Here is a 27,180-nt window from a genome sequence, read left to right as displayed (position 1 = left end):
CGGGTGTGAACAGCGAGTGTGAGGAGGACTGGGACAGACGAGTCTTTACCTCACGTGAAACGTCCGCAAAAAACGGTCATTTCTGCAATGGAGTTTTGGTCATAAATGTTTTTCAAATGTCATCAGATGAGTTAAATCGACAGAACCAAATTAAATAATTTTACTTTTTAGGTCTGAGCAAAAAAGGGAATTTATTTTTCTGAATATATAAATTCATACTATTTTTTCTGGTATCACTGTATTTTATTTCTTAATATCTTCTTAGACGTTTCCTGGAAGAACTGTGTAATTTCACACCAATGATATGGAAAATAGAGACGTTTCAGACAGTTGTTACAGTTTTAGAGTTAAATGTCTTAAAGTTTTAAAAGCAGGACTGCACCATTTAAACTCCAGTTTATACTTCTTCATTAATTAATGATTGGAAACTTCATTTTTCATGTATGCTGTATTTTATTCTTGCATGGAGACACATTTTTGTATGTTCATCTGACCGGCTGCGCACTGCCTAAAAGACCAAGTTACGCTATCTTAGCAATAAACCGTAATTAATGCATCAGAAGTGGATCAATTCAACACTAGGGATGCAACCATTAGTTGATTAATCGATTGGTTGATCAACAGAAAATAAATCGTCACGTATTCTGAAGAATAATTTATCATTTATCAATGTAAAATACAAAACACTTGCTGGTTACAGCTTCTCATAATATGAGGATTTGCTGTTTTTCTCCGTTTCATATCATCATTGACTTAATATCTCGTTTCGGACTGTTGGTGGAATAAAAAAAAACAACCTCATTTTAAACCAAATGATTGATCATAAAAATTATGGACAGATGATGAAATTGTTTGTTGGAGCTCTATTGAACACCGTCTCTAATTTATTTATAATTAGTACCAAATTACATAGTTCTTCTACAGAAAACGTCCTACGAATGTGAGAATTTATAGACCCGTAAAATAAATCATGACCGATATTGTTCAACATGTCCCGCGCACACACTTGTCTTGTTAGCTCGGCAGGCTAACTAGCATACTTAGATAATTACAGATCAATGTGAAGTCTTGAAGAGCAAGTTAACATCTGAAAATCTTGTTTTTGCTGACCTCCAGTTTAACTTCTCACCTGGCTGCGGTGATGTAGAAGTGTACTCCAGCGTGCGTCAGCACACCGTGACATCACTGTTGGGTGTGGTCAGAGGTGCAAGAGACTAACTGACCGATTATGGCTTTAATGTTTTTTCAGCAGAGCATTAGCGTCCTCTCTTAGCCCCTATTTCTTCCACTCATTATTTAGCCAGAACAAAAGAAAAACACAAACTTAAACTGAGGTTCTGGTTGATTTCATTCGACCAGAGCAGCTCTGCGCTCAGAGAAATGTTGGTACAACTCAAGACTTGCTTTTTGACGTGTACACAAATGTAGAATAAGAATCAAAAGTTGAGTTTAGCTTCACTCATGACAGAAACATAAAACTCATGAGTTTACAGCTCCCCAACACTTTTGTCACAGACCACAAACGTTGTCGTCATGAAAAATCTGCCAAATCAGCTCGATGGTTCTGAAATTGTCTTATTTTAGATTTAAATCTCTAATTTCAAACTTTAAGTGCAAAATTCTTGAGGAATCCACTCAGGTAGATTTAGACTTTAACCTACTTTGAGACGCTTTAGTGTCATAAATAATACTACTTTGTTTCATTCATTAGGTCACTCACATGTTAGCGAATTAGCTTTTCTTTTGAAACTGAATACATTTGAGGCCCACTTGTAAACACACTGAAATGACAGCCATGAGACGCTGCAGTGATACTGACATTAAACAATGCAGTTGGTTGATGAAGCCTCGGTGCTTCTGGCTTGTTTGTTTCTTTCCCCCAAAGTTTCCACATAATAATCTTTAAAGTAATAATTCAACAGTCTTTAATCAGCAGTTACTGACAAGAAGTGAAACTATGGTCTTCTGCTGCTTCGGTACTCATTTTGTTTTTCTACTTCTACTGCAGTTGTCTGCTGGTACCGACACTGCCGACTGTTATCAGCGTGAGAATGTGCAATTTAAAGCAAATAAATGTCCCAAAGGATAAAATGTATAACATGATCTGTTACATTTGAGTATTATCTGAGCCTGGATCGCATTTCTCAGGTTCAAGAAACAACATGTTTTGTGGTTTTTGTGATTGGTACACATACAGATATATGGTTATTCTCCTATTTGCAACCACAACAAGACGTCTTAGCATGCAGATGGAAGTTTGGTTTAAAAAACGAGGAGATTGACATCTGTAGACTTAAACAATGAAAATGAAATGAAAAAAAAAACAAACAAAACAAAACCAGACGAAGAGAACGCTGAAGCTAAAGGAAAGAAACAGGACAGAAAGCACCATGTGATTGGGAAGTGTGATACACCACAGAAGGTAGAACAGAAAGAGCCTGGGCGACTCTCCCTGCAGATCTGCCCGGCTTGTGTGGCACTTAACATCGTCGTCTTTGTATGCAGAGCTTATAACAGTCATGCAAAGGGCACAGTATTATTCTAACAAGGCGAGAGAGAGAGATTAACAGACTGACGAAGAAGAAGAAGGAAAACACGAAACAGGACGAAAAGGGAGGCGCGACAACATTCCCTCCAGACGAAAACAAGTTCCGTGTGATAACTGAATTCTTGTCCTGACGCAGTAAATTTTCCCCCATATGAAAAATATCATACTGTACATACAGACTTGTATGAAATAAACAGACTTTTCCTTTAGTTTCTCATGGCTAAGGCAGAAATTGATGGTGAAAACGTCCAACGCACCTGTAATCTGGTGCATTTACACACAACCTGATATCTTACTGAAGCCGATGAGAAATAAAAACGGGCATTTTTTTGTTATAAATTCATCTGATTCTCCTTCTGTCATCACCCTTGCCACTAAAATATCTTAAGACTCTTTGGGCTCTATATATATTTATATGTATATATTTGCATTTGGGCCTTCTGTGTGTGTGTGTGTGTGTGTGTGTGTGTGTGTGTGTGTGTGTTAAGGACTAAAATACAAGGTCTGTTAAAATATAGATCCTCATCAACACCAAGTGATGGCTTGTAGCCCGCAAAGTCTCTGGCTGATTATGTGAGTTCATTGCATAAATCAGTTGATTTAATTAGGGTTTTTTGTTGTTGTTGTTGAAAGAGATAAAGACAGAAAAAAGATAGAGATCAAGGACTCTCTTGTAACAGTGCGACAAATGTTAGAAAATTCAAAAGACCTTGTTTTTTTGTTTTTTTTTAATGATGGATGATTCTCATCAGTAATCTGTTTGTGCAATGTAGGCGTTATAGTTATAACCACGACAGCTGCACCCAGAAACACAACAGCTAGTCTATCACTGTCATTCAAATGGACATAAAAGGTCTTGAATGGGAGCCAGAGCCACAAGCCTTTGAGACACACACAAAGAAATTGTTTATCTTGGCTTAAAACACAAAATCACCCCCAAACTGTTAAGCTGTGATGTGAACTCCTCCCTCCTCCTCCCCCCTCCTCCCTCCCCTCAGAGAGAGAAAAGGGAAAAAGAAAGAGAGACAGAATGATTGATTGATTGATTGATTGATTGATTGATTGATTCCTGACGCCATTCCTGAGCAAAGTGGACTTGACGAGTGAGACCCAAGGAATCCAGGTGATGTGGACAACAGGAGAAGAAAAAACCAAAAGAAAAAAATAGAAAATAAACCATCACAGCAACAGTGTGGAGGCGAGGAAGGGGGGAGCGGAGGAGGAGCAGAAGCCATCATCATCATCATCATCATCATCATCATCATCATCTGGAGGGAGAAGAAACAGCGACCGTGTGATGAACTGTCACATATTTGTTTTAAATAATAATTAAATGAACAGACATACAAATACATCATTGGCTGATATGAGTTGAGTTCTCCGCCGCCTTTGACTGAATATCAAGTCCTTATTCATCCGGCACGTAGATACTTTCTTTATTGGACGTTGTATAATGCACTTTGGGTTGTGTTAAAATATGTTCTACAAAATAAAACTTGAAAGTCAAAGTGATTTCCCTTTTGTTTCTGAACTGGAACAGCAGTCTGCATCCAGACCTCGGAACCACCACACACATCTTCAATAGGTCAGTTTCAACAGTTCAAATAGTAATGAATGAAGAAAAACAAAATTGCAATAGAGTCTGATTATCAGGCTACCGAAAAAGAATATTTTACAACAAGTGAAGCGGTCAGGAAATACTGTAATGTTAGTTATATATCATATATTATATAATTATAATTTTGTAAATTAAACCACACCGTTTGAGTGACAGGTGACCACCACCACGAGATGACCGCAACAATTAACACCATTCAATTTCAAGTAATTATGTACGAACTTCCCGTTTACAAATATTATACTTTATACTATAAATCTCCCATTAACTCTGAGAAATGTGTTCTGTCAGTTATAAAGTAACTACAGCTGCAAACTGTTAAAGGTTCATAAAGTTAAAGATGCATTAATAGAAGTCACAGATACTGAAATAAGAAATTAAGCTGCTCTAATTTAGGAGACGTCACACTCTGCTCTCTTTTCGGCAGACTCACGTGATGCATCGAAACGCTGCAGAGAGGAAACACAGTAATTACATACGCTGACACAAAGCCGATGACAGGCTATAAAATGTAGCCCTGATAGTTATTATCACAACAAGAGGCCTGTCAGGGAGCAGCTGGTGGTTAGCAGAGGGGGGGGGGGGGGGGGGCACCTCATCTAAAGAGTGTCATTAGTGTGGGAAATATAATGGTGTCGCCTGTCGCTCTTTTATACATGTTTTTTTAATCGTAGAATTCGCTTCCAAAAAGGGTTTGACAGGCAGCCGTATGGGGATATTATGTGTTTACATTCAACATCAGCAAAAATGACCTTTGTCATGCAAAACAAGTATTCGGGGGGGGGGGGGGGGGGGGGGGGGGTTCCTCCCAGAGTGAAAAAGTCACATTAAGACATTAAGACACAAAGCTCTTCACTTTACGACTAATTCGACATCCAGCTAAGGGACAACAGTTGAAAAGTAGCTTTTTGGCTAACACTGTGATGTCGATCAATGTGTATTGTCCCTGTAAATAAATAAAAAGACACATACAGGATTTGTATGAGCATATGAGCAGCTTCCTTAAACAGGACAGCCCACTGCACTTCAACTGTCCCTTAAAGAAAGAAAAACTCATAAACTCGGTCTGAGTATTGTTTGAAAACTTTTGATACTAGTACAAATATGATAACTGAGTTTTTACACCAGCAGGAACTTTGCCTAAATAAAAAGATCAGACCTAAAACTGGCAGAATTTAAGGTACAGTCTCATCAAAGGATGAGAAAACAGGATTATCAATCTGACCAGACGGTCATATCTAAATACAAACACAAACAAAAGGACTGTTTGGGGTTTTGCTTTGGATGCAAACTGACAGCAGTAAAGCAGATTTATACTTGGCGGTGGTAGCCGTTTACATAGATGGCTTTTAAAGTGGTTTAATCCTGGTGAAGAACCTCTACTTCACACTGTACAAAAGCAAAATTTAAATCTATATTATAGTGTTCTGTGTGGGGTCTTTACTTCAGCTCTTTAAGTGGAGAGTTGTTAAATTCAGCACAAATGAATCAGTCGTTTTTAAAGCTGGAACACCACTCACACAGTTTTATTGCTTAAAGTAGTTTTCATCATGGACACTCAACTCGACTGCGTGTTTGAAGCAGCGGAGGCGGGAACATCTGACTGGGACGAGGATCACCCTGATCTTTTTGACCTTGAAAAGTTGGTTGTTTCAAGACTTCAGTGCAGCTAATGGTAACGTTGCTCTGAACACTGAGTTTATGTTGGCTTTCAGCTTCTAGGCTGGACTGCAGTGACGTGGACTTACCCGTCCGAGATGTTAGGACCTAAAGCCGGGCTGGAAACGAGCAGTTTCTTCAAAGATGAGCTCCTTCAGTGTCTCTTTGGGTAGGTCATCCAGCTCCATGTCAAACTTGAACGGGGCCTCAGCAACAGGCTACACATGGAAGCAGAGAGGACACTGAGCAATTTACAAAACAGCAGCTAAATCGAGTTAACCTGCATGTTTTTTGCTGAATTAAGGAACATATTAGATCCAAAAAACTCAGAACATGATATTTTGATAAGCAACAGATTACGTATCCTCGTTCCAAACAGGCCCCTGTAGAATAAACTGACATCTTACTCACCTCATCTGTGGGGTCGTAATATTGCTCCAGGTAGGGGTGCGCCAGGGCCTCCTCCACCTCGATCCTCTTGTGAGGGTTAAAGGTCAACATCTTGTCCAACAGGTCCAGAGCTGCAGCACAAGGATGAGAACATTTAACAGAAGGCAAGGAAGGCGTTCATTTAGGGTGATTCTGAAACTACAGAGAGGCTGCCTGCCCACTAGAGGGCACCATCACACCCGACGTGCCGTTTGGATCTTTTCCAGGTACAAAACCGAGGCTCACTCTTAAGAGGGCATCATCGATTTAAAGAAAGTGGTCTGAGTCACAGTTGTCTGGGAGTCATTTCTTGAGCTGCTGCATGTTTAAAATCTCAATATAATCTGGTTTTGTATCCTGAAATAAAACTGGATAAATAACAATCTTATTATCCAGCGAACATTAAAGCGGATCAAGTGTTGATGAACGAGTTAAATTCGAATCATCCAGCAGGCTACCAAAGTATCTGGGATTAAATTGATGCTGTTTCAGCTGCACCTCCTTCCTGTCCAAGCTCCTCTCTCCTGTTAGTGAGCTCTTGGTCATCTGTGTCAGACTGTACGATATCAACGTGAGGCATGTCAGATGGTGTGATGAATGATGGCACTATGATGTAGATACAACAAAACAGTAAACAAGCTTTGGCCAGAGTTCTCCTCCACGGGTTTACTTTTCGTGTCCCTCACCAGCTGCCCACCCCCGAGCACCGCCACTTGTTTTGCTTGACTGCTGTGGTGACGGGTAGGTGTTTTGTCCCTGTGCCGCAAATAAAATGATACTCTATCCAGGAATTCTCTCAGGAAACTGTTTAGCAGTGCTAACTCTCCCTCGTCTGCAGTGCGACCTTTCAAAGATTCACAATGTTGGAGAATATTCCGTGATCTGTGGGAATCGTGTTTGATGATGAAGACTCTGACCTTTGGGATCAGCGTTGGGGAAGAGGCGGTTCCACGGCACTTTGCAGCGCAAAGGCAGCGACAAAAGATAGTTCCTGGCCTTGATGTTGATGATGCAGTTGAGATCCTCCTGAGAGGGAGAGCCCAGGATCCCTGAAGAGGAGAATAAAGAAGAATTACTTTCTGATTCTTAATGAAACACACAGTCTACTAATTCACACAGCTCCGGGTTTCAGAAGATATCAGCCTGCACGCACAACAAAATGACAGATGGGAAAAGCAATATGTGGTCTAGCACCAAAACACGAAAAGTACGACTTAATAAAAGCATATTAACAGCGATGATATCTCTGGACTCCTACAACAGGAAGTTGTTGCTACTGAGAGCGAAATGTTACTTCAAGTAAAGTTGTCAAATCTTTTATGCAGAGACTAAACTGACAATATATTTTCCAACAGATTCACATTTGTCTAAACCTAAAGGAAGACTATCATGACATACTGATTGTAAATATATATATATAATGAAGAGAGAGAGCTGGGCACAATATACAGTATATACTTCATTAATTCAAACTAAATGATTTCTACCATTAGCTACATAAACATTTCAGGGGGTCAATATCTTAACGGCTTTCACCACATCTGTCTACACGATGAAAACATTTAATTCTGACCTCTAAACTCGTGTGAATCTTCTTCTTCGACAAAACCTTAGTTACTTGAAAACCCAGGTTTACGTGAATGACAGCAGGTTTGATAATTTGACCATTTAAGTTAAATTCAAGTCTTTGTTAACTTGCACTCTGACACAAATGATACCAGATTGAACGTTATCCTACTAAGAACTTTGTTCTCAATTCTCCACGTATACATTAATGAGGAAGACGCCAAAAACAAAAGACAATCATTGTCTGTAATAAATGACAAAAACAAAACTAGAGCAGTTCTGCTACGATACTACAGTCCCACACCGATCCTAAAAACACTGGATATAAAGAGAATTATTACCCAAAATGTGGTTAAGCTGATCCAAGTAGTGCTTCCCGGGAAAGATTGGCCTGTTGGACAGCATCTCAGCCAGGATGCAACCCACTGACCAGATGTCTATGGACTTGGTGTAGCCCTGAGAGTGAGGGGCACAAAGACACATGACTACAGTATCTCTAAAGTCAATGTAACGTCACTTGGTGGACTGTGTCATACATTAACATAACATGAATGCAAACATTATAAAGTAAAGGCAGTGTTACTTTATACTGTTCTCAGTTCTCATTCTTCTAACTGTTTAACTATATCAGACTATCTGCAGGAAACATTCAAGACTTTCAAGAGCATTGTGATGTAACCTTAACTTAAATTGAAGGCACAGCTAAAGGTCATAAAACAGTCAATATGCTTTCCCAACATATTTAACTTAATGTAACTTAACAAAAGGCATGACTGAGGTTTTAACCCCAAAAAACAAGATCTATATTTCCAGGCGCTTCCTTACCATTTGTTAAAATACTGAAGTGGCGAAACAAACAAAGAAACAAAGCGCTGACAACATCTCACGGCAGGTGAGGACACTCACCTTGGAGTTGAGCATGATCTCAGGTGCTCGGTACCAACGCGTGGCTACGTACTCTGTTAGGAAACCAGTGTGATCGTGGTCAGGATCAGCCACACGAGCCAAACCAAAGTCACAGATCTGCAGAAAGATGAGCGACAAGATACGAGATCAAAATAAGCTCAGTGTCATTTCACTGACAACCACCAACAGGTTGGAGAAATGGTTTGCATGGCTGTCAGGGAGAGGGACTGTGTTAGTATAGGTGTCAGTTTTCATCCTGTCACATTTAGTAAGTTAACTGAATTCAAATCAGCCCAAACTGTCTGAACTGTGTTCATTTCTCTTTGAGACACGACCTACCTTGAGATCACAGGTGGTGTTGAGCAGGAGGTTGGAAGGCTTCAGGTCGCGGTGCAGGACGTTGGCAGAGTGGATGTACTTGAGCCCTCGTAGGATCTGGTAGAGGAAGTAGCAGATGTGGTCGTTGCTCAGGTGTTGAGTCTTCAGGAGCTTGTACAGGTCTGTCTCCATGAGATCCTGGACAATATATCTGCACAGTGCCGGGTTAAAGAACTTCTACTTTAACATCCTGAAAACTTCACTCCTCACGTGTGTTTTTTTTTATGATTATAACATACAAGCAATTTTTAAAATATGAGTCACATTTTATTCCCACCTGGATCACATAGTCATGTCCTACAAAATCAGATCTCTAGGTGTCCAACGGGGCTGAGCAATTAATCGAAAAGTAACATAAACTGACATTATGCCTCTCGAACCGACCGAATAGTAGTCATAAATTAATTCCTTCATTACAGAAAACAAAGTCATAATCCCTGATTGTCTGTTTATTTTTGCTGCCCAGCCCTAGAATCCAAACTACATTTAGCTTTTACTGGCACACTCAAATTGGATTTTGTTAGCATTGCAAATAAAACATCATTTAGCTCAGACAGTTCTCTTTATTGTGATGTTACAGCAGGCTGGCAGAGCCGCGAAAAAGACAGCCGAACTGCTGACTTGATCAGTATTTTTGGCATTCTTGCAATTCAGTCAAATCTCACAGTCCCTGAGGTGTCATGGTTGGATAAACGAGCCGGTGCTCTTGTAGCTAAAACATACTGAAACCACGTTCAACTAACTTGGTGAAAGAAAGCTCATTTCTGTGCAGGTATTTTATCTTGAAGGATTTATTGTTTGGGTGAATGCTCATCTCATCTGGCAAGCGGTGAGCTGATTAGCTGCGGGCTTCTATCACAGCCATTTCTTTTAGGTAAGGCACAGTGTAAAACTACACGCACTGCTTTATGAAACTGACACCAACTGTGCACTCGACCAGTTTGCTAGCGTTGCTGCTGGGCTACAGTGAAGAGCGTCTCTGCCAAATATATGGTGACAGGCGGCGGTTATGTAATCAAATACAACTGAAAACCACCATTCAACCACAAATGCTGGAGACCAACTTCACTGGTAACACAAAGAGATATATTAGCACAAAAGTACAAATACTTCAAAATGCTATCAACATCCTCAAATGCAAGAAAAAGATTATTAATGCCACTAAGGCCCAACATGAAGCTCATAAATGAAAGTGCAGACACATAAATTACATTAAAACATGCAGTACTTTGACATGTGCATGTGAAAGGATACACGTCCTTCATCTGGTCGATGGTTGGCGTGCGGATGATGTCGTTGATTCCGATGATGTTCTCATGTTTGAAGCGCAGAAGGATTTTGATCTCTCTCAGGGTGCGTTGGCAGTACGTCTGGTGCTCGAAGGGGCTGATCTTCTTAATGGCCACACGTATCTTGTTGTCCCGGTCATACGCAGAGCTGGATTATTTAAAAAAAACAAAAACAAAAATTAGACACCCATGCTGAAGCGCTGGAGCAAAAGATTTTGAAATATATCATCTAAGAAACTGAAGTGTTTTCAGCCATAAAAAAATGTATCCCCTTCACTCTTGGGTCACCACCTTTGAACCACAAAAAGTCATACTTTAACTTCCTGTTTCGTATGTTTCGTACAGACTCTTCTGATACCCACAATCCTTGCTACAGAAAAGCACAAGATGGCACTGATATCTCTTCAATAGGTGCCAATAATGCCGCTTTCTGTACGGTCCATAAAACAAAAAGCAAAAGTTTCTAAGCTTGATGACATTTTGGAGGTTTGCTGGTTGGTACAAACTGCAGTAAGCACCTGTCACCTGCAGCTCTTCACCTCTTCACTGTGGCTGTTATTTTGAAATAGCAGTATCTTAACACGGCAAATACACCTCTGATACAGTGAGGAATGTAGGAGTGGAGCAAAACTCCCAACCACAAAACATCAGAGTTCAGACACTAGCATGCTAGCTGAGCGGATGAAGTGAAATTGCTCATGATCAAGTCATGCCACTGTGGGAAAGAGGCAAAAGAGCTTGCACATCCTGATCAAGATAAGCTTAGCTCACTCTGGTTTCCCCCACACGTTTCATGGCTAAACTACCACAGTGCACAGTGTAAAGCCACTTTAAGTTGCAGCTGAAAAATGTCTCACACTGTGGGACTGGAGCTTGAATAACAATGTTTTTGTTTAAATGACATTCAATCAACATTTAAGAGGTACAAATATGAAACACAAGCCCCTCCTAAGGAATATCGTTCATTTGAGCATTTGACAGCAACAATTTGCTTTACAGAGCATTTCTCTCAGTAATGCCTGTGATGTGACAATTCATGTTGCTGAGTGGGTTTGAATGTTAGCAGACAGCTCAGCTCCATTTTGCAATATTGGCATCAGAAATCCAATAATGGAAAGTACAACATTTACAGGAAATGATAAAGCATGTTTGCATGCATGGGATGCCGGGGTCTGGCAGATCTCACACTAAAGCCAGATCCAGAGAAGGGGCAATAAGTTAATGCACAAAGCTTAGGAGGTATGTGCCTTTCACGTCATGCATACTTCACTGCAACAGAGGTGATTTATGGTCAAATCCCCCCCCCCCCCCCCCCTTTTCAAAGCTGAGACTGGTGTCAAATATACAGCTAAAAGAGTAAAAGGAACAGTTTTGCTCATTATGCAAAGTGTTTGATGAAACTGAAAAAAGTGGATCAATTACTAACAACACCCAGACCAGAAAAACACATATTTGCCGTTACTACTATTCTATTCTTTTCATGCACGAGGAGACGTGCTGGCCATTAGCTGAAAGAATATCAACAAAAAGGGCACTAAAGCACTTAAACACAGACAAATGCCCTTTGGCATAAAGAGACAAAGAATGGAAAGACACAAGAAAGTGGTGTGAATCAGGATACGTTGCTGCCTTGCAGGCCTTTGCTGCGAGGCATGCTGCTCACCATTTACTCATCTGCATCAACAAGTATTAACATGATCCCTATGATCTCTGCATGCTTTTAATTGCTTTCCGTTGTGCCACTGTGCTGTTTTCTAGCAGCTGGCAGGTGTGTGTTAGGAGTTTGAGAGTAGGACAGGATGATAATTACATATTATCATTGTATTATGACGATAAATTTATTGTAATACAAAATACTATTGTCTGAATTAAGCAAAATGCAATAAACACTTACAAAAGGAGTCACTGTTTCACACATGTTAAAATGACTGATTGTCTGACAGTGTCTACACCCAGCAGACTAATCTAAAATCTTGCACAATCCCAGGTACAGACATGTCCACTGTGGGATTTCTGGCTCTTTTCAGTGGCTTAATGGCTGTTTGAACTTCCTCACGCTCATTCAGCCTGAGATATTTGAATTCCCACATTAAGGTCTAAACCTGCATCTTGCAACTTTACCTCCACAAAGCAGTCATCTCTGTATTGTCTGTAAATCCAATAAAATGGGAATAAAAAAAATGTCTGGGTGTTGCCTTCAAGTGCCATGACCAAGGTTACATGGGATTATTGGTCGTTGAAGCACACAGAGGTTTTAATGTAACGACAGAAATTCAGTCCACCTATTTTGAAGTCTGTCACAAAGAGTGACAACTTATAGTCTGGTGTTGGATACGCAAACTGGCCAGACATCACCACAACCAGACCAAGTCCAACTCACCACCTACTGTCAAGAAATGCAAATTACTGCTGCCAGCATCCAACATTTCCTGGAAATCCAAGTCATCTGGTCTCAAACTGTTGCAACTCGCTGCCACTTGGTGCCATCACGAAACCCGAAATTGCCCAATAAAGACGTGCTTCAGGATAACAAATTGAGAGAACACGTTCTTGAGCTCCATCATTTACATCTAGCCAAGAGTGATGTTATTTCTGCACGTTACAATCAACAGAAATGAGTGAAAAACACCCACATAGCATGACAAAATGAGAAAACGAGTTGCTATAGCGATGGGGGTGTAGGGACTGAAATGTAAACACAAGTGTGCCAGCCTTCTGCGAGGGAAATATGAGTGACCTTCCTTTCCTCTTGTGTTAGAGGAGTGTGTGTGTGTGTGTGTGTGTGTGTGTGGGAGGAAACAGTTCTCCATGTAACTGTTCTACACCAGTCGATACACTCGTGTACAGAGAAGCAGGGAGCTACAAGACGTATTCAAAGCTAAAATCTGATCCAGGGAAGAGCCAGACTATGGTGCAGCCTCCACCCAACACAACAGTACTCTCTCATGCACGATGCAGACGCAAAAATAATTGGCATATTAATTGATAACTCAAATAGTGGTCAGTTGCAGCCCTAGTTTAGTCATTTATCAAGGAAAAATTACAGATATTCTCTCGTTCAACCTCTTCAAATGTTAGTCTGCCAGACTGTTAGTTGGACAAAACAAGCAACTTGAAGATGTAACCCTGTGCGCGGGGAAATTGTGACTTTTTTAGTATTTTCTAACATCTTGTAGATTAAACTAATAATCCTGTAAATCATAAAAATGATTGTCAGGTTAATGGATGACGATTTAATCGCGAGCTGGAGCTCTATTCATAACCCACTTAACTTAAAGAAAAGAATTTTAAAAAAGCACTCGACACATTTTCCTCCTGTCTTATATAAATGTATATGCAACTTTCTGAGTTCTGCAAAATCGTAACACTTAAGCTGAAGCGCTTGCATGGGACGTTACAAAAGGATGTGAAGTGAGCACAATCTCAGTTGACACTACATTTCACCACGTTTACTGAGGCAAGCCCATCAGTTCCTAGTCAGTTTGCCCAGGCGTGTAACAGAAGGAACCTTTTGAGGAAGTACAAAGTACACAGAGTGTGTGTGTAGTGGCTCAGCCTGATCACTGAAGGGTGGACTTTAATGTCTGAGAATGGCGCGCTCAGGCACTCAGGACTTTCCAGCTCAAACCTTTTGATTTTTACTGATGTTAATTTCCTACGTGTGGCGGGGAGGAGACCTGGGTCAATGCTCACAGCCAGCTGATGGTGGCACCTGTCTAACGCAGCCGACTGTAAAAACACTTGCAAAGCACTCTTTACGTTTCGCAGCTCGATCCAATAGGAGGCTGCACGCAAACTGTTGCTGATCGATTTATCTTTCAAGTCATTTTTTAGCAAGACTGACAGAAAATGAATTACCTTTGAGGTCTGGACGAGTAATCAGTATATGCCAACTTGAACTTTGGGAAATTGTGATGGACCTAGGTAAAGGCTTAAGGTTGAGACTGCACGATAGATCAAACGCAACACTTTTTAGGCCGATAGTACCGTCTTCTGAGCCCTTTGGTAACTTTGGAAGTAGCTATAAGACCTTTTACTCGCATCTTTGTTAATATATACAGGTATGTCACTAAATGGCATGTCAGACTTTCCTGCAAATAAACCTCTGTGCTTATCTTAGTAAAGATGCTCGGGTGACATAAGAGCTGCAGGCTCTTGTATGCAACAGTGAGGAGAATCTTGCTGAGCTGCCTTTCCTGTTTCTTCTGCTTCTGTATTGTTTTCTGAGCATGCTCAGTGTGCAGGAAAGAGCACAGAAGGGGGGGGGGGGGGGGGGTTCTGTTTCCAAGGAGATGTGAATACAAGGCTTTACACTGCAGCCGCTGTGTTATGCAATAGGGCTGTTACCATGACGATGTTCAAGGGGTTGGGTTGAAGGAAGAAGGGGAAAAGCTCACTATGCTTAAGGGCGACGCGTACTGAGAGAGTGCAGATATGAACATCCATGCAAAAACTAGACAGACGCCGCAGAGTCCAACGCTTTGCAAAGGCTTTAAAGGCAGCGCGAGCTGAAGCGTCAGGGTGGAGGGACGGCCTTCAGACAACACTCGTGTGCTGTGAGGCTGTAGGATTAGAGGGTCTTTACATTCTGCTATTTACAGTACAGATCTACATTTACTCATCTAGTGTCACATCACTGATTATTCACGGTGTTACAATGACATTCAGTGTTGTGCTTTCAGATCTTTACTTCCACTTTCAACATGATGATGGTGTGGTAATTAGAAGTAATTATATACTTATAAGTAATTATAAAACACAAAGACAAATCACATGTGAAGATATTACAAAAAAGGAATATTAATTGAAAGAGGTTGTTATATTTCATCACTTTCTGTCCGTGTTTTTACATTTCTATTGGAGCTACAATCGATTGTCAGAAAGTAAATCTGCAAAAGTGCTGAAAAAGTATGTGGTCTCAACTTTGCTAACGTGAGAATCTGCAGCTTTTCTCTGTTTTGTTGGAACTGTACAGTTAATATCTTCCAGGAACAAGACCTCATTTAAAGACCTGTGGCTCCGAGAAGCTGTGGTGGACATTGTTTCCGTATATACCAAATGATTGTTTTATTAAATCAAGAAAATAATCTGCAGATTAAACGATAATGAGAATGATCGTTAGTTGCAGCCCTAACTTACATTTTAAAAATAAGTTGCACTGCATTAAGTAACTTTTCCCCTTACATTTCCATCAGTTCTTCTCCATATTTCCCAACCGATGACCTACTTAATATATTCACATTTCTACCACACTTGTACAATCGCAAACCTCTGGAATTTACTCTTTAAACACATCGCTTATTCCACATTTGATTTGTGTACCTGTATTATTGTATATTATTCTTCACTTTGGAAGCCATGTTACATTTTCTTTCTGCGATGAGATCAATTAAGTAAAATCTGAGAGGTTTCAGTAGGAAAGCCTACAAGAGTTCACACCGTATGGCCTCCTCAGCCGTGTGGTGAAAAAAAAAATCCCAATTTGAGGATACACACACAAAACGAATCAATTCCCTTTTGCACATTATATCACAGATTTGGCCGCATCTGCTATTTTGCTTATCATAATACACTTCCTGTTTCCGTGTATACTAACCACAATAACCAGTTTTTAGCAATTTGACTGTGAGGCTCATCTTACTGGCACTGTTCACAAGAAAAATACACCACGACACAAATCCTGGAATACACTCAACACATCTTATTACAGCAATGCAAAATATTCAACACACAAGTCATTATTAGCAACAGACTGTGAGGAAACTTTGAGGAAGTGACTGTAAGGGAGCAACGTCTCCCTCCTCGCACTATGCATTGAGCTTTGATTTGACACCTGTTTATATAGATCCTGACTGTGGTACGTAGTACTTTGTCACAGGCCTGCAGTGTTTTAGAGCTGAGGCCACCTTGTGTGAAACAAACATTAACCATAAGAGACAAAGAGCAGAGGTGCCATATATTTCCCAGAGGAGTTTAAGTTTTGTTTAAAAAACTTGTGCACACGCCTGATACACATTACTACCAAAGGTTTCACACTATTCCACTGAAAGAACACATATATTATGGAGGAAGGAAACGCATTCAGTGTATTTGTTAGACCTCAGGGGTACACCAAATGCATTTTGGTGAGTAACACTGAATGTTGTCATGTGTTATAGAAAACTCCACAAGGCACCTTTACAACATTTACAATGTCACATTGGCCGAATTCCTGAATTAATCCAGAATTCACCAATAGTTAGCATCATAAACAAAACCAATAAAAGTTGACTCTGATAAGTTTGTCAATCTATGTTCTTAACACAACGCTGTCAATCTCGGAGACCCAACTCTTCAAATAAGTTATTAGCAAGCATGTAAGGAGTCATAGTATCTATGTTCCTATTAATAGTGCCTGTACTAATGAGAACAACCAGTCAAAAAGACACAATCAGGCTAAATACAGATGACTTCCATTATTAAATAGATGTCTCTACATGTTTTGGGTTTGAATCCCTTTTCTCAGCGACTGGCATGACATCAGGTTAAATGTATGTAATTCATTTACCTCAAACCCAACTTGGCGAGACACCCAGCTGAATTACATACTGAAAGCAGACAGCCTCACTGGCATTACAGGAAACGTGGTGTGTAAATAACAGCAGTGTCCACACAGTGAGAGAATCCAACAGCAAAACATTGAGCTCAAATGGCCCCTTTGTGCAACCTTAAAAAGGTACGTCGACTCCATCTGATACGTCGGTCAATATAGATTTCCTTTAGCGTGAGCATTTAAAAGGTTTGCTGACTGAAGCACACCAGCAGTGAAAGCAGTGTAACCCACACAGGGCCAAACACTGTAAATACTGTGAAGTACAGCTGCCCTCCTACAGTTAGCACTTATCCTCTTTTTTTATTCTATTTCTCTGCCTATAAGCACCATGCCACTCCCATACATAACTGCTGTGTGACTTCCAGCTCTCAGGCGCTGACCAAACACATGGTCCTTGGTATCTCTGTTTGAGCTCGTTATCAGCAAGGTCGTAGATTCAACCACAAGTCGAGTCTCCACATTCAGCCAGATTCAGATGGTGTTATTACATCACAATTCTGCCTGTTAAATGAAGCACCCTCTTATATCCCTGAATGAGGGTAACCAATTAATACAAGAGCTAATAGGACAGTAGTATTTCAGCAGTACTGTAGAAATGACAATACGCTATCCTTCTTCATGCATCAGGATTTATTCTGACCAATGCAAGAATTTTGTCCCTGGATTAGTGTTAAACTGTGACCTCATCGCAACTGTGTCTAATCCAAGATCACGACCAAACATTCAAGTTTTAGGTATATCATATATAGCTGAAACAATTAATCGATTTTGATAATCAAGTAATCGCTTTGAGTCATTTTTTCTAGCAAAAATGCCAAATATTAACCGGTTCCTGCATCGAAATAGCGAGGATTTGCTACTTTTCTTCGTCTTATGTGATAGACATGAAATAACCAGAATATGTTTTGGTTTTAGACTGCTGACTGGACAAAACAAGTCATTTGAAGGCGTCATTTTTCACTGTTCTCTAACATTTTATAGACCAAGCCATTAATAGAGAAAATAATCTTAAAATTAATAAGATTAAAGACAAGCAAAAGGATTAACCAAGCAACATTTGAAAATATTCTGATTTTCTGATTCAGACATTTGAAAGCATTTCTCAAAAATAATTGTTGTTTGCAATCTTAATACCATAAAAAGATCCACAGAAGACGGCCTCAACTGTTCATCTTGATGCAGTTGTGCAACCCTGCAGGAAAATCATCCACATCTGCTTGCCAACTCTCCATAACCAACCTGTTTATGAACCACACTGGTGATTTGTAACATATGCTGGTAGTTTGGAACATTAGCTAAAGGGGTGGCAAGACCCACGGTACATCAAAGACAAAGAAACCACTAACACTATTTGGTTTACATGCAAATATGTGGCTTGTGTTGTCTGCGCTTTAACAATGCACAGCAGTCGAGGCTGCAGAAAAGCACGAGAACTGAAGTATGGAGGAAGGTCCTCCCTGAGTTTGTCCAGGATGTAAATCTAACATTCTTGCTTAGCGCCTACAGTAGCACTACTTCCCTTAAAAGATGAGATTCTGATTCTGTAGTACTCATTATAGCATTCTGGTGAGCTGCTTTCACAAATGAGACCAAGAGATACCATCAAAACCGTCTTACCACTTCCACAAACGTTACTTTGCATAACATCATTACGTCATTGTTTTTTTTCCCCTCATGGGCTGCAACACAGTCACATCTTGTACTGTGACTCAAGCAAAAGGGTTTGTGCTCGTTTGAATTAGTCGATTTTCTGAGGAATATGTGGATGCAACACATGAAAGGCCAACGTGCGACAGCAGTGCAGTGACAGAATGCACCTGTCAGGCCCTGACGACGACGATCGATAACAGCTTCAAAGCAACAAGCAGCAGTGAGCATGAATGTTTTACATGTTTGTTGAACCAGAAGTCACCGTGCTCGTCTTGGCAGGCGTAATCACCCAAATTACACCATTTACATCGCCTTCTGAATTACACAACAGGATTTCAGAGTGTCAGGGCTCTCATTCTCTCCCTCTCTCTCCCATTGGCTGTGGAGTGGAGGTACTGATGTCAGAGGCAGAGGGGTTGCCATGGAGATGGGCGCCACGGTGGCATTTCAAGAGGACGGCTCACGGCAGAACGAAGCAGAGTATCAGCAACGGCTAAGAATCAGGCGGGTCAAGGAGTCGAGATCAAGATTAGAGGGAGTCACAGTCACCAGGCGGAGCACAAAAATGACAAAGTTAACAATAAGAAATGTGAGTCAGTGGTGGCCAATACCAATATTTCTTTTGGTAAATGGTGAACTGTACACTGTATTTCAACTACTTAAATCTATACACATAAAAGAGAAATACAATGTCCTGGTGAGCTTTGTTTTTCACCAGACTACATGTAGATTTATTGCTTATATTATAGCACAGACTTATGTAACAACTTGATCTCAATAATAAGGTTATATTAATAAAGTTACCAGTCACTTTACCTCGTAGGCAAAATGGTTTCAAATCAAACAAAATGATAAAAATGACGAGTTCAGGTCATGTCAGATAATAACAAGTAACAATGACGTAACAATGACCTTCAATATCTTTCAGATGACATTACAACTCAAACAAATGTGTTAAAACAATCAACATGGGACGTACAGATTCGATACGCTGCATCATATCTGCAACAGTACCGCCCTTAAAAACCAGATCAGGCGACCAGTGAACATTCACTACAGTTTCTATTCAATATTTCCTTCATCGGTCGCATTTATTCAGTCGGGTCGGGCTGCAGACTGAGTGTTCAGTACGACAGCAACCCCCGGCCTCATGCTACCTTACATAAAAAGGGTCCTATTGAGTTCTACGCAGTGCGGTACAGAGATTTTACATTTGAGGGAAAGAGAGCACTGGTATTGGATTGGTACGCGGTATCGACAGATATCAGAATCGATTGTAGGGATGCACCGATGCAGCTTTTTCTCTACTAATACCAACGCCTGCTGCAGTTAATAAAACCTATCAAAACAACAATGAATGTAAGTAGACACCTCATTGTTTTCTTTCTTCCAATTTGCCATGAAAATGGCCAAAAAGGTGGAAACTACCACCAGTCTTTGTAGATATAAAACTTTTTATGAATACGAGCCACTTCAGCAGCATCCCCCCCGTGATCTAACTGTTCATGTGGGCGGGTTGAAAAGGCAGAGTACGCGGACACGGCAGCTTCTGAATATCATCACAGAGGGTGATACAGTATCTGGCGATTGTGTAAGCAGACGGTGTGCACGAACTGAGGCTCGTGTTAAGAGTCTCAGTGCGCCGTCAATCTGCGCAGCCCTCAGCCACTGGAGAGCCCTGACATGCAACAGCCTTACCACCAACGAGAGGCTGTTGAAAACTAAAATAGGCCTACTTTGAAAATGACACAGACATGCCTCACAGTCAACCGCCCTCTTACCATACAGTCAACGACAACCAGATTTTGTAATACAGCACATCCTAACACAAGCTCAGAACTTTGTAACATCACATACTGATTACCAGAGCACCTTTTCTTTGTACAAACAACTGAAGACTCCAATTCACACGTCTTTCATCTATAATGTCTGCAATTAACCGTAAGTTCCCAAGACGCACAGGCTGATTTTAATCCTCTATCCAGTCGAATTTAGATTTGCACAACCATAAGAAATCAGTACAACATAAAATTACAACTATGATGAAATTATAATAGACGACCTACAGCCAAGAATTCTAATAAAGTAATTGTTTTATTTTGGTTAAAATGCTCATATTATACAATACAATACTTTCCACCTTGTATCTCGCTTCACCTTCTCAGAAAGACGCATAAAAGAAGCACTTTGTGAACTGAGAACTAAAAGCTTGTTTAACCGTGGCTAACCGACAAGAAGAATTTAGATTAGATAAGTGTTGGTAACATAACACACAGTTGTAGAAGGCTGCAAAGGAAAGCTGCAGATACTGTGTCAAAAAAGATCGCACGTCAAGAGAAAAGTAGATTTAGAACGTAACACATCAGAGCCGTAGCTATATTACTGCCATCAGTTAACGCTGATCATCAGCTCTACTATCAGACACGGGACACTGATGAAGGCCGGTCCACCCCAGCTCTCCACATGAGCCACATCTTTCCAGGAATAAAACCCACGATCGGCTTCAAATCCTCAGCCACCGAGGTTTGACTCGCTGCCCCTGCGTGATCTTTTGTGTGATCGAGTAAGTTAAAATGCTTTCGGACTGCACGTTGGAAAACAAGAAAGCAGCACGGAGCAGGACACGGGAGACGGTGGAGCAAGCTGTTGTCATGGCAACTGTAAACAGCATCTCCGCTTAAGGTTGTCAGCTTTAGAAAGTTGTTTCGGCATTATTTTGCAAGGCTACTTTCAACGTGTCTAGGTGTACGTCTTTATATCAAAGTGACTTCCATGTTTTAGAAATGTTTTTAACATCTAAGGACAATATTACTGTAGTTTTAATGTTAGAATGTGTATAGCTAAAATCCACTGCATCTCTTTGTCAATTTTAGGACTTAATGCTCGAAGATGCTTCTGCAGGCTGCACGCACAGGTGTCATTTCTATTTATATAATTTTGAAGCTATCAAAAAAGTCTTACTATGTATTTGTGATATTTTCTTATCACTTCTGTTGTTAAAAAATGTATGCATAACATGTATAAACTAAATTATGAACATACATTTTTCTGTATCATAATGCATGTTGAATGCAGCCCAAGGGAAGCCGTTTACACGATGGTAACACCAGCGTATAGTGGAGAACAGCCATTACAAAAAGCCTGATAAAAAATAACTTCCTGGTGCGATTTAAAAATACTTCAGATGCAAACCAAAGGATGTCTACGAAGTACATGCTGCACCACTTTCTCTGGCTGCTGCACATCAAAGCAACATGACCAACTGACTCAAAGCTACAGGTCTCAAGAAGAACACAGCAAGACAAGTGCAAGGAAGCCGAGGCTGACACATCGCCCACTCCGACTGCCTTTGAGCACGCCAAAAATACAGAAACAACACCAAAGTAAAGAACTGGGCTTTCACATTAACATGAGTGAAGCTCACTGTAAAACTGAAAGAACACTGGACTGTTTATATAGCTTTTACTGCTGGTATAAAAGGTGTTGATGCAGTCATTTAAGGGCTGCAAGCTGAAACTAGTCATTGAATTCATTACAAAAGCGGGAAATTGCTCAAAAAAAAAATCTGAATTGTTCCTTGAGAAACTCACAGGGGGAAAAAGGGGTCACGTTTAATGGACACAAAGTGTTTGCAACCTTTCATTTTGCCAGATTAGAGATTTTAGCACAATTGGAAGTCAAAACAACTACAACTCCAGTCCCTGTAACCTGAGTCAAGCATGACGGACCTGTCTGTGCCTGTTGCTCTAATGCATGATTGCTGATGTTAGGAAATAAGAGATATCTCAATATGAGTGTCTCCTTTATACTCTTCTAACACTTAATATACTGCCTCACTGTTTCCTTGGAGGATAACCAAGGCGCATTAGTTTTTGGTGTGACCTAAAAAGGCACAGTTCAGGGGGGGGGGGGTCTTCCGCTTATGTATTTTACATTACTGGAAGCTGCATTTGCAATAACCAGAAGGAAATAAATGCAGTGGGTAGTTAGCAGGAGCACTGATGGCAAGCACGGGAGAACAGATAATGAAAAAAAGTGCTCAGCTTACAGAAACTGAAACTTCACTAAAAGAAAGTTCAAGGAACAAAACGTCACAGTGCTGCCCACACAGTTTGACTGACTGACGATCTCTTGAGAGGTGAAAAATCCCACAGCAATGAGAAAAAGAAGATCCCACAAGTTACCACTCATAAACACAGTAACATTAATTGTTGGCTAAGCGAGCAACGTGCCCAGTTTTACTTTTAACAACAACTTATTGTTGTCTTTGTGCGAGCAGAGTTTCAGGTAGGGTACTGCACACTCTCTGAACATCATGACCTCATTTTGTCCATGTTAGCAAGCTCAGAATAAACTTTAACAGTTGTGTTTATTGTTGAGTTGTCCCCGGGAAAAAAAAACAAGCTTTACTGGAGGCCAGTCTGTACTTTTTCTCCCCAAGGATAGTTTGTAGTTTTGGATCCAGGTAACTTGAGACCAAACTTCCAGTAAACAAGGCAATCAGGAGAAAAACGAACGCCTTTCGATCAAATCCCGACTGCATCTTGATGCGTCTATTTGTCTTTTTATAGGAGGCAGTGCACATAAATCAACATCCATGTAAATGCTTAGCTAAAATAGCCAATTTGCACCCATAGTCCAACACAAAAATCTCCATTTGTGAAAGAAACAGGCAATCAAAATGCATTCATATGTAGTATATTAATAGTTTAGCGTAATTAAAACATATATAGTTCAGTACACTTTAAGAGAGTCAGCTGTGACTATCGATTAATCTGCAGATTATTCTGCTTAATCATTTATTAGTGTGGCGGTATAAATTGTGCCCATCACAAGTAACAAGAGAGCAAAGTGATATCTTCAAATGATTTATTGTGTCTGGCTAACAGTCAAAAAACCCAAATCTATCATGCAAATCCTCACACAGCCGCATACATTTTTATTTTCTAAATTACTTAATTGATTAATCATCTGTCACATGATGTGTCACAGTTGCACCTAACAATGTCTGATTATTTGTTTCAGCATTAATATCATCAGAGTTGGTGAAATTCTGAAATTATTTTCATATGAATTGAAGTCATGTCTATTATTGTCTCTTTTAATGAGAGCAACTCTTTACAGCTGAACATCCTTCCAACACAGTGAACTATATGTCATCTGGTCTGCTTGCACTGAGCTACAGTATGTACCATACTGTCATTTGTTGATGGTATGGTACCATCAACAAGTTGGTTGTTACTCGCATGATCCTCTCATGCGAGTAACAACCAACTGGTTTTGGTGGGTTTTCCATTTTGCAGAAAAAAGAAAAAAAAAATGCCAAACAACCTGCTGTGCTTCTACACTGTAGGCAGCCCAAATATCAAAACCCAGCTCCTCTACACTGCTGTTGATCGACACAAGGACAATATATTATGTAATACAACACAGCAAGCACATGTAAGGTCAACTACATTACCACAGGCTAAAGAAACGGCAAGATTCAGTGTTTTTGAAAGAGGAGAGTGGGAAGTTAATCAGAGATTGATTATCAAAATGAATACTATGAATTTACACAATTAAGATAACAGCCATGCAGTAGAAGGGGATATAATCTATATACTGCAGATAAAACTGTGCATAAATTGAGTTTTGATGGGTTTATGCTCCACTACATCCCCGGTAGCATATCATTAGGTAGAAAATGCTGCTTCCAGAGTGGGTCTATAAATTCCTTCATATACAGTGTGTAACCACCCATCAGCATTAGTTACTGAAACAAATGTACAAGGAAAACCCCTTGAGGTACTCCTGCAATACATTTTCAGGAATATTAAGCAAATATCGCCTACAAAACCTAAACATAGTGTACAGCTACCATGGCAGACAAAGAATAAGACGTATTAGTATCATAAACATATACATACATATCATATAAACCTATATATTCAATGGTGAAGTATTTAAAAAGGGGTGTTATACTAGTTTGGGAGATAGAAACCACCATTAAAATCACTGTAACGTTAGAGTGGGGGTCTGCATACTGTACACATATTATTGACAAAAAAGAAATACCACGTGTTCATTTTATAGACTGTATGTTGCGTTTAAGAGCATGAAGATGCAGCAACACCTCAGTTAAACTCAGCTAAACTCAGCTAAAAGCGACGCAACTAGCGTTTTATGTCGAAACCTGATCACCACTGATGCAACTCGGCAGGGACGCTAACGTAACCGAATAAAACAAGACCTCCCGGTTAAGAGCACCGACTCATTACGACGCAAAAAAATCCCACCAAATAAATGTGAACTTTAAAAAAAAACAAAAACAAAAAAAAAGTGAGCCAACTCCGCCGTGATTTAATCCGTAAATCAAACGGTCGCGGTCTTCGTTAACATCGGTCTGACGCCGTTGCTTGCTAGCTAAAACATGACATTTACGTTAACCGGTCCGTCTATCGGTGTAACCCGTTTAGCGTTAACGTTGTTTGTAACGGAAAAGATGTAAGCTAGCTAACCGTTAACGGTAGAGAAGGAAACTCTTCACAATACGTCCACAGCTAGGTAGGTAAACAGTCTTCGGTTCCACTTACCACACCATCCCGTAGGCTCCCTCCCCGATGTAGGAGAGGTTGCTGTACCGAGGCCCGACGTCGAAGGCCTGCCCGCGGACCAGCTCCGTTCCCGACCCGGGGCTGGGGCCGCAGCCAGCAGGGGCAGACACCGCAGCTGTCGCCATTATGAGCACTGGCTTTTTTTTTTTAAACTTTCTTTCTTTTTACAACGCTATCAAATAAAAAAAAAATATATATGTATAAGTGTGTGTTTATATCCGTCGTCGCTGTGACTGAAACAGGGTTTTTTCTCTCTCAGGCCCGTTTTCTCTTTCCGTAAGTGTGCGTTCACGGCGACCACACCACTGCTGTGCTGTCGCAGGCAGGCAGGCAGGCAGGGAGAGGTAGCTGCTGCAGGAAATAACGGAGGCGGTCATGTGATCCGGTGTTTTCTTTTTCTTTTTTATATATATATACATATATATATAAATATATATATTTCCTTCGTGTTTCTTTTTGGATGACCAGTGTTGCCTTCAGGTACTGCTTTGACTCTCAGGCACAAGCAAAACAGTGAGGTAGATCCAGTGGAGGAGGAAGTATTCACATCCTCCAACTGCTTAAGTAAAAGTACTAATACCACGCTGTACAAAAAATACTTGTGCCCTTCATTGGAAATGATACTTGTAAGTATGTAAGTATTAATACATGAAAAATGTCCCCTATGACTTATGTATTTTATATCATTAGATTATTATTTTCCTGTTGTAGTTGGTTGAGCTCATTTTTATATGAGATTGCAACTAATGATTATTTTCTCCATTAATCGATTGATTGTTTGGTTTGAAAGAATTCTGCAAATAGTGAGAAATGCTCATCGCATTTACCCAGAGCCCAAAGTGAAACCTTCACAGTGTTTGTTTTGTCCAGCCAACAGTCCAAACCCCCCAAATTATTAGAAATAAATCAAAATAACCAAAAGGAAAAGTTTCACATTTGAGAAGCTGGAAGAGTTAAACGATTATCAAAATAGTTGCCAATTCATTTTCTGTCAACTGATCAATCGACTGATTGTTTCAGCTGTACTTGTTTACACTGGTGGGTAGTTTAATTTATAGCAAAACATCATATTGTAGAAGCTCTTTGTATGTTTTGCATGCAAACATCTTAATTTGTAAAGTAACTAGTGATGAAAGACGTCAAATAATTGTAGTGAAGTAAAGAAATACTAATATTTCCCTCTGAAATGTTGTGGAGAAGAAGTATTGTGGTATGAAAAGAAAACAATCAAGTAAAGTACAAGTACCTCAAAATTGTACTTAGTTACTTTCCAGATCACACAGCTCAGTTCTGTTGATGTTGATGAAAGATGTTGTGAAGTCCCTCATCCACCACTCATCCACCTGAGTGGACTACTCAGCAAGCCAGTCCAGGTCCAGCCCCTGTCCTGGACCTGGACTTTCCCTTCACGCCATAGTCTGTGTCCACGGAAATGTTGTGCACGGCCAAGAAGAGGACGACATCCACGTCTTCTCCATCCAGCTCCAGGTTGGCACGCTTAGTTACTCCGGTGACTGTGTAATTAATCCCATCACAAAGTTAAAACTCAGACATTTAAAGAGCTTTAAAGCCCTGCTGCTGAGGCAATGGTGCCCCCTGCTGGTGACTCTGATGGACTACCAGAGCGTTACTGTGTCCCCTGTGAAGACGATTAAACAAAATAAACAACAATCACCAGCTGTGAGTAATTCAGGAGGCTTTTATTATTATTTCTGGAAGTTACAAAGATTCAAGAGGGAGAAGGAAGGTCTGAATATGATGATAACAAAGAAGAAGACTGACACGAGATCAGATTTATACGATTACTGACAGGACTACGAAGTTCATTACTCTATTTAAAAGTATTCACTGCACACAGTGTCTCCTCCTTACACTCATTTCCACAGACCTTCGATGTAATGATTTACTTTGTTTTGGTGAATCCTTGTTTCCTGTAAAGAACCTGTATG

The 27,180-nt window shown here is 40.3% G+C and overlaps 1 protein-coding gene across 1 annotated transcript; it reads right to left on the bottom strand.

The window, feature by feature from the left end:
- Positions 1-3,580: 3,580 nt before the first annotated feature.
- On the bottom strand, positions 3,581-25,482 carry mapk1 (mitogen-activated protein kinase 1). Its single transcript, XM_070904793.1, has 9 exons — positions 25,211-25,482; positions 10,359-10,541; positions 9,066-9,255; positions 8,727-8,843; positions 8,162-8,276; positions 7,172-7,303; positions 6,237-6,346; positions 5,915-6,043; positions 3,581-3,816 (listed from the first exon to the last, which is right to left on the bottom strand). Exons 1-8 carry the CDS (start codon positions 25,354-25,356, stop codon positions 5,927-5,929), a joined length of 1,110 nt encoding a protein of 369 aa, XP_070760894.1. The 5' UTR covers positions 25,357-25,482; the 3' UTR covers positions 3,581-3,816; positions 5,915-5,926.
- Between the last annotated feature and the right edge of the window lie 1,698 nt (positions 25,483-27,180).

Source organism: Enoplosus armatus, chromosome 4, assembly GCF_043641665.1.
Source record: "Enoplosus armatus isolate fEnoArm2 chromosome 4, fEnoArm2.hap1, whole genome shotgun sequence".
In the NCBI taxonomy this organism is placed as follows: Eukaryota; Metazoa; Chordata; class Actinopteri; order Centrarchiformes; family Enoplosidae; genus Enoplosus; species Enoplosus armatus.
This window is presented reverse-complemented; position numbering and strand designations above follow the sequence as displayed.

Bases quoted from the DNA above. Each gene is read 5' to 3' on its own strand.
- mapk1 (XM_070904793.1), bottom strand. From the start codon at position 25,356: ATGGCGACAGCTGCGGTGTCTGCCCCTGCTGGCTGCGGCCCCAGCCCC. The intron at 9,256-10,358 runs GTATCCTTTCAC...GGCACTGTGCAG, and splicing joins ATCGACCAGATGAAGGACGT to ATATATTGTCCAGGATCTCA. The intron at 6,347-7,171 runs GTCAGAGTCTTC...CTTGTGCTGCAG, and splicing joins CCCCAACGCTGATCCCAAAG to CTCTGGACCTGTTGGACAAG.